Source organism: Macrobrachium rosenbergii, chromosome 30, assembly GCF_040412425.1.
Source record: "Macrobrachium rosenbergii isolate ZJJX-2024 chromosome 30, ASM4041242v1, whole genome shotgun sequence".
Taxonomy (NCBI): domain Eukaryota; kingdom Metazoa; phylum Arthropoda; class Malacostraca; order Decapoda; family Palaemonidae; genus Macrobrachium; species Macrobrachium rosenbergii.
In genome coordinates, this window is record NC_089770.1 from 9,952,729 (window position 1) to 9,963,334 (window position 10,606).

Genomic DNA, 10,606 nt, shown 5'->3' on the forward strand with positions numbered 1-10,606 from the left:
ATTTTGGACTTGACCTGACCTTCCCAACCAGATTTACACCCATTTGCAGACCGCTCGAAGTACTACCCGAGGAAAAACCGCACCACTTTCGTTAGCACCGCCATTCACGCCCATTACTGTCATCGTTCACAGTCGGAAATATGAGTGGAGAATCACACGACGTCGAATGATAAAAAAAAATTCGTGTCCGCGACAATACTGCCATCATCGAGATACCAAAACAATGTTGGTGTCCCTGGCATATTTCTACTTTAATCATGCCCTGCTTTACTTGTACCCCGGCTATATCACCCCTCTAATTATCGGGCAGACATTTAATTATTTTCCTGGCCTAATGTCAACGAGATGAGCGACCTCCGAACTATATTACCAGCAAAATACAGTAGGGAGGCGGAGCAGCTCTACAACACACTTGGACAAAGATGGCCGAACTTGTACTACGCATGCGTAGTCAGTCATCTTCCACCGTAAATATAAGAACAAAAGACGTAGAGTAAGCGCTTTCGGTGTTTTCTTTGCCCAAATAGAGGCTAAAAAAAGTCATCCGGAACATCTACAATTACGAAGAACGGTTACTCGCCCTTTAAAGTACCGAGATACCTTACTTTTTCACTTTAATTGCCATAGGAATAGAGATGGTGTGCAAAGAAGGAATGCAGCCAGTCCGTCTATGCATATGATTGCTATCACAGAACTTCCAGGATCATTAATTTGCAATCGTGTTCATACGGAAATTCGAACTTGGTAATACGGCCGCTGAGAGATGCTTTCATTACCTGAATGTCAAATGATGACTAAAATTTGTTGTTAATCAAGAATCGCTTATAGATAATACACTGGTATAGGTGATGAGATAAGGTAAACAATGTATTAGGTTACGTGTTACATGTCTCGGTCCCAGAAACTAAGTCCAGCGAAACAGTAAAATTCACTCTAGTTTTGGAGAGAAACTGATGTTATTAAAGGAACAATCCATGTTTTAAGCATCATCTTTACACACCCCTCGGCTCTTTTGTTAAAAAAAGGAAAAGAAAAATTAATTATGCTGTGGTTTAGATGAGATATGGTTGTTTTCGAATATTTCCTATCACATCAAAACAGAAAAAACCAAACCGTTGTGTCATCAAGAATGCTACATGATTTATGACTCCTCTCTCTCTCTCTCTCTCTCTCTCTCTCTCTCTCTCTCTCTCTCTCTCTCTCTCTCTCTCTCTCTCTCTCTCTCTCTCTCTCTCGATATGTCATACTTAAGCAGTCACAGAAGGCGACTTTGAAGACGATAAAGTAAAACACAAGACCTGGCTTACCATTACGTATTATTGTTGTGGCGATAATCCTATGATAAATGTCTAACCCTGGGATTAGTCTAAGCTCCAATATTTTCAGACCTTCGTCGGTGGTAATGCTTTCAGTGGTATTGTACTAGAGTTAGAACTTAGAAGAATCTTGCCTTGGTTTATCGGCCTTAAGGGGTTGGCAGGAAAACCACCAGCATTGTTTAAAAGGCTAAGAGGCGATGAGTCGTCACCCATAATAAAAAAAAGAACAGATGCTTTTTTTTTTTATTTAGAAGAAAAAAGCGGATGTTGATATAAACAGACCTTTTTTTCTCTTCCAAAAGTTCTTTTTAATGGCGTTTTATGAACAGGAAAGCAGACAACATCAATGAAAGTAATAACTTGCCTGAAACGGTTTTGTATTTTTTTAAATCGTTTTTAAAAATGTTTTCACCAGGTTTGAAACTGCAGGCAAATTAAACAGACATCTCTCTCTCTCTCTCTCTCTCTCTCTCTCTCTCTCTCTCTCTCTCTCTCTCTCTCTCTCTCTCTCTCTCTCTCTCTCTCTCTCTCTCTCTCTCTCAGGGAAATTCATAAAAGAGCTTTTGGAATATTAGACATGGTAGATCTAGAAACAGGTAACAAAAAAAATAGACAAGGCAGCTGACCTATTCTTATACTGATTCAGTTGCACCAAATATTTACTGAGGTCCGCTGCATAATTATTGCACTTACCATTATCAGCGCATTTGAAGTCATCGTTTACCGCAGAACTCTAGGAGGGTTTTCCCGAAGGCCGATTGATCGTCTAGCTGATAAAATACCACTCTGCTGTATCCTACAAACTATTTATCTCGTCTGATTTAAAAACTGGATGTATACATGTCACTCTCTCACTGTGGGGAGTAGAAGCATTTTAATGCTATTTCTCTCTCTCTCTCTCTCTCTCTCTCTCTCTCTCTCTCTCTCTCTCTCTCTCTCTCTCTCTCTCTCTCTCTCTCTCTCTTGGAATAATGCAAGTAATTCATGGAAATGGTTTGTTTCTTAGATGCTTGTTTCATTGCCGATGGTCTAAAGAAAAAAGAAAGAAAATTTCCCTACTTGACACTGTATATATATATATATATATATATATATATATATATATATATATGTGTGTGTGTGTGTGTGTGTGTGTATATATATATATATATATTGCGAATCCACAGGAAAATGACAGGCAGAAGTTCAGTAATAGCGCTTTCACGTTTGTCAACGCATCGTGAAAACGTGAAAGCTCTTGGTACTGAACTCTGCCTGTCATTTTCCTGTGGGATTTTTATACACTGAAGTCACTGGCATCTACTGTGATTTTTTACATATATATATATATATATATATATATATATATATATATATATATATATATATATATATATATATATATATACAGTACAGTACACATTCAGTTATATAGATAGATTTTTCACCAATGAAGTTTTTTGGAATTATATATTTTTATTTTCATCGCCAGGGATGAAAATAAAATACATCGTTAGCAGTGACGCACAACTCTTCTTTTACTTTTTTTTTTTAGGCAGGTCACATGTGTCTCAAAATTAAGGAAGTGCTGATAGGAAGGTAATGATTTTCGTTAGAAGAGAGTATAAGAGATAATGGTAGCATTACACTGCAAAAGACAGACGACGTGGGCACAGATGACAAATTGCAGGTGGTATAAACCAAGAAATGTTTGATTCAGCGGCCAGAATGTAAAAGCTCTCTGTAGCCTACAGGACAGCCAATATTTATACACACATCTCGAGAGGGAGTAAAAAAGTAATTAAGAGTATTTCAAGAAAAAAAGGAGACATATAACTCTGTAAAAGATGAATTCAGCAAAGCAGATAGTTTTGAAGAAAAACTATTAATAGTGGGAATTGTCAACAGCAAAGTAGGTGAATAGATCGATGGGAAAGAAGAGGGGCTACTATAAATGGTGAAAGCCAGGAAATGAAGTATTCTGAATGCACACACTCAAAAAATTAATGTTATATAAACAGGAACTGAAAATGGTACAAAACCAATAACTGATTTTTGGCTAATAAGAAAGAAGGATGAAGGAGGTGTTAGATAAACACAGACATCTTAGAGCTGTGATGACAGGAATGGACTGGAGTGGAGACTGAAGAAGCGTGACTATGGAAAATAGTACTGAGGAATGGGGATATGAAAGTTGAACACACAGAAGGCCAATAGGATAAGGACAGAGAACAAAATGAGCAAAAGTATGATGAAAATTATGGATCAAGAAAATGACAGATGAGCATGAGAGCAGTGATAAGTGAAACGGAAGATAAAACAGAAATACTTAATGAATGCTATAAATCATAAATATTATCAGTGGGCAAATCCAAAGGTAGTAGGCTAGACGTAGGTTATGGAAGAAGACTATTTATCACAGACACTGCAAACAAAATATTTAGGAAAATGAAGGACAAGATGAGTTATGAAACAAGCCTATTTCAGTGTGGAGGAATAGAAAGAAAAATTGACAGAAGACCACCGTATAACGCTGAATGTAATGACAGATTATGACAGGTACCTAGAGACTTCTTCCACTTACATTTGGTTTGAGGATGCGTGTACAATTGTTTTGAGAAATTTTCTGAAAGAGTTAGGAAAAATTATATAAAAAAAAATGTCAGATTAACTTACCAATTGAATGAAAATGGCAAGAAAGTAATTAACAGGCCGGTGAGGGAAGCAAAGGAAATTATAATAGAAGAAAATGTCAGGCTTATTTGTAACAGACAAAGTTAATGGAATAAGCAAGAAAACGATAACACCTGAGAGGAATATCAAAATAGAAGCCTTGATATGTCTAGATGATATAATGTCTCTAAGTAGTGAGGGAGAAAAAGTAAAGGAAGCTACAATATAACCAATTGTCATAGATTCGAAGATTTAAACGAAAATTCCTTATAAAACCTGTTCACAAAGTTCGGCAATATTGGCGATAAAAATTTGAGAACAGACAATAAGAAACTCAAAGGAATGGTTAAAAATTAAAGTGCTGAGTAAAGTACCTACAGGGGAATGATATTCAGAAACTGGGGACCAAAGCTTAAACATAAGAAAGGGGAAAGGGAAAATGGAATGTATGCTACGAGAAATTAGGAAAAATGAAAATATTAAGACTTTTGGGTTAATAAGACAAAAAAATAAAAATATTAGCAAGTCCACATCAAATTTGCTGGCTCATCCAGCATTATGGCCGAAGAGACCGTAGCCTTTTTATTTACAAAAAAATTATATTATTTTGGCGTTTATTAAAAAAATAATAAATAAGAACGCACCCAGTAAACAATGTATAGACTATATACTTGACATAAACTTATCTTACAACAGCAAGTACTTTCTCATTAATGTTGGAAATATTTTTTAATTGCTTTCGTTTATGTAATTTTATGTTTCTATGGTAAATTAGTGTAATATTAAATATTATTACTATATTTTTTATAAGCATATGTTTTCTTTGAATTATTTCTTAGGGTATTGAGACAGCTACTGTGTGATGCTCACAAAGGTTCTGTATTGTAGGATACCTTTCTCGTGTGCTGTTTTCAAAAGACGTCATCTTAGTCACTGTTGGCGTGTTCCTAGTTTAATAACCTGAAGTAGGAACACTATAAACACAAATTTAAAGTCTTCGTAGTCGTCGTCTTATTCAGGTACAGCACTTAAAATTTTATCCTTGCAGGAACTGGAAGCTGGGTTTAGGGTAGGCTAGACCACTAAAGGTTTGTAATTGGCTAAGATTACTGTATTTTCGTACCTATTTTTTTTTTTTCACTAATTATGCTAGCCTTATAGTTGTCAAGTTATTTATGGTATTAGCCCATTGCCCTTGGTTAAGGTAAGGTTAGGATGTAACCTAGGTTATCCCTGTTGCAATATGTCTTTAACCTGTTTTTAAACTAGCCGCAACCTTACCTTGTTTGTTCTTGTTACCCCCATTTATCGTCCCATATTTGATCCATTTGTGGGACCCTTTTTTTGGACAGGTATGATTCTATTGCCCAGGTAGGCTAGCATTCCTGAGTCATCGTCAGCATGGAGGTTTATTTTTTGGAGTCTCATATTTGCTCTTTTTGTTTGGCTATGGTCATTCTAAGGAAGAGCGCTGTGTGGGGATATTGTTTGTTAATTAAATTTTTTGACTGATCAGTATAGAAAAGGGTGTACAGTATATTTTGCAGTACAGGTAAGATAATTACAGAAATTTACCAGAATAATGCCGTATTTTGTTTACTGTTTTATGTTAACCTAATCCCAGAGGGGCTTGCACTAATCATGGTGCCCTGCTGAGCCTTTCCTGCAGCAATGGCTATATAGTATAGTGTTACACTCAGAGGACAAGAAAAGCAGTTGGAAAATAAGCTCTAGATTATGTTTCATGTCTGTTCCCTCTTCAATAATTCTGTGGAAAATATGTTTTCTGCCAAGAACATAAAACCTTATAGGCTATATAGGCCTTATAGGCTTTAGTAATATTTTGTAACATAATATTTTACATAGACCTCTTATCCCTTGACCCATCAGATTGATAAATTATTGAAGTTAGAGTACCAGATTGGTAGATGATTAGCTTACACATGCTCATTGTGTGCACTCTACACGCAATTATGATCATTGTTATTGACTGAATGTAAAATTTCTCTCATTTCCTTTTCATTTACAACCAGGAGACAGCTGTGATGTCTGAATTACTGCATGTAATTTTGCCCAATGATTTTTATGTTTTTGACTTTTGAAGAAATTTTGCCAGGGACAGAAATAATCTGTACTGTACTATATAATTTCAGTTTTTTTTTTTCAGAAAGAAAATGTCTCAACACGCCTGTGAGTTGAGTTTCCTTTCTCGATCAGATGGGTCAGCACTTTATTCAATAGGTATGGCAATAAAGTACTTTAGTCATTGTTAATAGATTATGATGTTTTTCAAAGTCCACCAAGTCATTTCAAAGTTTGCCACTTCTAATCCTACCGGATCTGTCATTATAATGTTAGGGCTTTCTAATCATGGATTTCTATATTTAGGATTTTTTTAAGAGTTGCAAAGTCAAAGGGAAATCTTTACCTTTTTTATAAGGATAACTCAGAGGACTGTTAACTAGATTAACTTCAGGCTTCAAAGTTATTATATAATTCTTTCTTTAAAAGGAAGTTTCACATATATTTCATCATTGCTCATTTAAATAAGTCATGGTGTAATTGGTTTGGCCTCCTGATAAGTATCCTAGGGATTTAGTCAAATGAAAGGTAAACTTGTGAAACATAAAATTGAATAAAAGTTTTTAAATTTTATTTGAAAGATAGAAAAAATAAGAGTTTTGCTGTTTATAATTTTAAATTGTTTAACAGTAACATTTGTTTTTTTGAAATTCATAACTATTTATGGTCATCAACTTTCATAAACAGTACCATTGGTATCTTTTCCTAATATGATTATACATAGGTTATATATTCTTTGAAATGGAGTACTCAGCTTATGTACGACTAACTACTGCCAGAATCCTGATTTTATTAAGATCTGCTTTACAGCGCTGAGAGTCAGGTATCTTTGGTTCTGTATGTAATAATTAATGGTATTATATATAAAGTCTGGTAAACTTGGCTGTTGCATTAATCCTGAAACCTGTTAGTGTATTAGTATAAGTTCATTAAGATCTGATTATCTTGTACCAGGTAGCACCGTGGCTTTGGCATCAGTGAATGGTCCAGGAGATGTCAAGGCTTCTGAACCGTCACTACAATAAGTGCCATTTAGAGGTGTGCTACAGTCCTTCCACTGGCCAATCTAGTATGTTGAAAATATGTTTTATTGATAATGTAAAGTGCCTAATTTGATGTGACTACTAATAACTTGATATGAAATACCTGTAATCTTAGTTTCTTATCATTCAAGATTGCAAATCTACAAATGTAGAATTATCAGTCTTGGTAATGCAACTCTCCAGAGATAGAGTCTTCTCTCAGGGTTGCAAAGCGACAAGGTGGAGATTCATCAGACTTGGTGATGAAGATTATGATACTCAGTATATAATATAGAATGTTACAAATTAACACATTAACTGTAAAATTTTGTATCAGGTAAAATTTCTTAAGTAATCCACAATATTTTCTCAACATTCCATCTAAAACTGTAGTGTTTTTATAATTACAGCTATTTTGCAGTTAGTTAGCTATTATAATATATTTTTTCTTTCCTTCTTGTATATGAGTTATAACTGACATTCTCGTAGAACTTGAAGGTTTTTACATGGAACCCCTGAGATTTTAGTCTGGAAATTATTTCATTGTGTTTACCTAATAAAACATTTAATTGTCGTTTTGTTTATAGGTTTTATGCTTCCAGGGAATTAAGGATGAAGGGCATATAAATTCCTTTCAGGCAGAAAGTAAAAAGACAGTAGTGGAAAGAGCACATTACAAGTCTAAACTTGTAAGGCAAAAATTTGACAGAAAAGCTACTGATGAAAAAAATAATTTTGAAATGTAAATGAAATATCTGTCTAATTTTGGCTTCCAATAGTCAGTGCCTGTAGCATTAAGTATGTTGTCATGTTAGTTCATGTACATCCCTGACATTTTCAGTGATAGGAGAGCGAGCTTTAGAATCAGTGATCATGAGGACAGTGGAACAAGTAATTCTCATTCATCTTCATCCACGGACAGCTGTAAATGTCACCATTCAAGAGATGCAGTCGGATGGATTGGTAACTATTATGCTCTTTGTAGATGCTTATAGTTTTATGGTGTGATGTTTATTTTCTTCAGTCTTCTTAGGCATTGACAGGTTTAATAGTTTCATTCATGTATTTCACACGAGAAGTTTTACTGGAACAAATGGGTTTCTCAGATATTAGATACTGTTTTTCAAGTATTTGATAAGGAGATTTATGAGTTTTGAATCAATTGTTTGATTTCTTAGATTATAGATTTTCAGTATAGAGTAGATCAAATTTTTTTTATGGCTGTATAGAAATCAAATCATTTCATCTCTGTAAATTTCCATCTGGTTTCAGTTATCTATCTTTTTGTTATTGATATAACCGTTCCACTCTTCTCACTATGTGCTCAGACCATCTCAGTATTTGGGATTCCATCTTCTCTCTATCATCTGAGTAATTCATCTCTCATTTGGCCACTCATACGCCATATGGCCATCCAAGTGCAGTTTGGCTATGACTGTCAGCACAGTATTTTGTTGTCAGTCCAGACCATGTTTCCTCTTTGTAGGATAGCACGGGTCTTACATATGCATTATAAAAGTGTATTTACCAGTATTTACTGATGGGATATTCTTATTTACTGTAAGTCCAGCAGTGCTCCATGTCCCCAGGTTATTGTAACCTTTTGTTTTGTTTTCATGTCACCAAGGAGGCAGGGATATTCTACAGTACTGTTTTTCTTCTAAGATCTGCTGCTTCATCATAATGTAATCTACCTTGTCTGTTATGTAGTCATTAGGTCTTCCTGTACTGTACATCTTTTCTTGTACTGTACTGTACATGCCAGACGTTAAAAATATCTTCAGTATGTCTTGTGGTGTTTGACATATTACATATTGTTTCAGTCTCTGAGACGATTCTGTACTTGTTACTTTTACTTTCTTAATGTTACACATATAAAGTGAGATGTTGAATATAGACATCCTTTTCAGTTTTACATCTCTGAAACATTGCAGTAAAGAATTTTTAAGAATTTTAACATGAATTCTTAAGACAACACCTGAAACAGGCACTTTCTTATGTTCTTTGTAAGATAAAGATACTGTATATATAATGCAAACTATATCAGCATTTATTTTGCTTTTTTGTCAGGCTTTATCAACAAGCATTAATGCAGCGTGCATGGCGCTACTTGATGCTGGTGTGCAAATGAAATCGACCTTTGCAGCTGTAACTTGCTGCCTCACGCCATCAGAAACTATCATTATTGAACCAACAGAGGCTGAAATGAAGGTAGGAGTACTTTTTATTTCAGGAGATTTTTAAAGTTTAAAGATTTGAATTTGGTGTGCAATAACTTCCATTGAGCTGAGGGAGTAAATCTCTTTCTTCTCAGGTGGTAACATTAATGTTAATATGTTGGTAAATATTTGAACAAAATAAAGTTAAAGAAGATGAAAGACCGTGCCCTTTGTGGAAAGTGTATTATAAGTGCTGTGTAGCAGTGGTTCCTCTCTCCCAAACAATTTTCACTAACATTAAAAAGCTTCCAAACCATGGATTGACATCCAAACTTATTACTGTATGTAGTTAACATTTCCTGGTAACAAGGTAGACCTTTAAAAACTTGAAAGGAAAATCATTAATTATTCCGGATGTAATCATGGTAAGAAACAGGTAGGAAATAAGCTTGGCTTTATAAAGACAAACATTCTAACCCACAAAGATGTAATAAACAATAGTTTGTTAAAACATTAAGTAGTTTTGTGACAACTTGCAATGTTCATGTTAATGTGCTTCAGAAAATTCTGAATTTGACTGAGAATTTTATTTCAGGAGAGTTCAGCTGTTGTGACATTTGTGTTTGATGGATTAGATTACAATGTGGTATCTGCACATCAAGATGGTTGCTTGAGCACAGAAAATTTTAACAGATGCTTACGGGATTGTCAGATCGCTGCTAAGGATGTTATAAATTTTTATAGAAGAACCATAGAAAAGAAATATGAAGATGATATTTTATAAAGTTTATTCCTCTCATAACTTGTTTTATTTTTATTTGATATATCTTTCATAAAAGTTCTCTAAATGCGCCTAGGTGAATTATCATATTCTTCAGGTGATGGAATTTTTTCATATAAAAATAAATTTTGTATCTGTAATTTGGAAATCACATGATTATGAATTATGTACAAATTGTTAAAAATAAATACATATTTTGCTTTATTGTAATGTAATAAAGCTTTAAACCTGTATGGGCATTCAAACAATTAATACTGATTAGCTTCTTATCATTTATATAGCAAATTTTGCTGTCTTGAAGTTTTTTATTTTCTTTTAATAAAAAATGATGTAAAGATAATAATTTATATTGTGAATACCTGTTTATTTTAAGGTGTGCAGTTGTTGATTCAGTAATAAAAATTACTGTAAAAGATGGGGTCCATATATAAGGCAACAATATTTCTGTGAATGCAATTTCATTGGGGAGAAGAATAGCACTAGTAAGCTTAGAAAAAAAAAGTTGGACAAATGATATTAGGAAATGGATAGATGACAGGGGCAGAGTTCCATTGTCTTAATCAACAACATTTTCCTTTTGTATGAGGGCAG

At 34.3% G+C, this 10,606-nt stretch overlaps 2 protein-coding genes across 2 annotated transcripts in view; one reads left to right on the forward strand and one right to left on the reverse strand.

Annotated features, from left to right (window-relative positions):
- The window catches only part of Gyf (GIGYF family protein Gyf), a 39,763-nt gene extending 39,275 nt beyond the window's left edge, over positions 1–488 (reverse strand). Inside the window, exon 1 of the mRNA XM_067131720.1 lies at positions 371–488. The gene's annotated coding sequence lies outside the window, so the exon portion shown is untranslated. The remainder of the gene's footprint in view (positions 1–370) is intronic.
- Positions 489–4,853: 4,365 nt separating this feature from the next.
- Rrp46 (exosome complex component Rrp46) lies at positions 4,854–10,352 on the forward strand. The gene is given in 7 exon segments (XM_067131721.1): positions 4,854–4,990; positions 6,139–6,212; positions 7,008–7,057; positions 7,059–7,122; positions 7,917–8,038; positions 9,146–9,286; positions 9,830–10,352. Coding segments are annotated over 6 exon segments (633 nt in total). The 5' UTR covers positions 4,854–4,990; positions 6,139–6,145; the 3' UTR covers positions 10,019–10,352.
- The last annotated feature ends 254 nt before the right edge of the window (positions 10,353–10,606 follow it).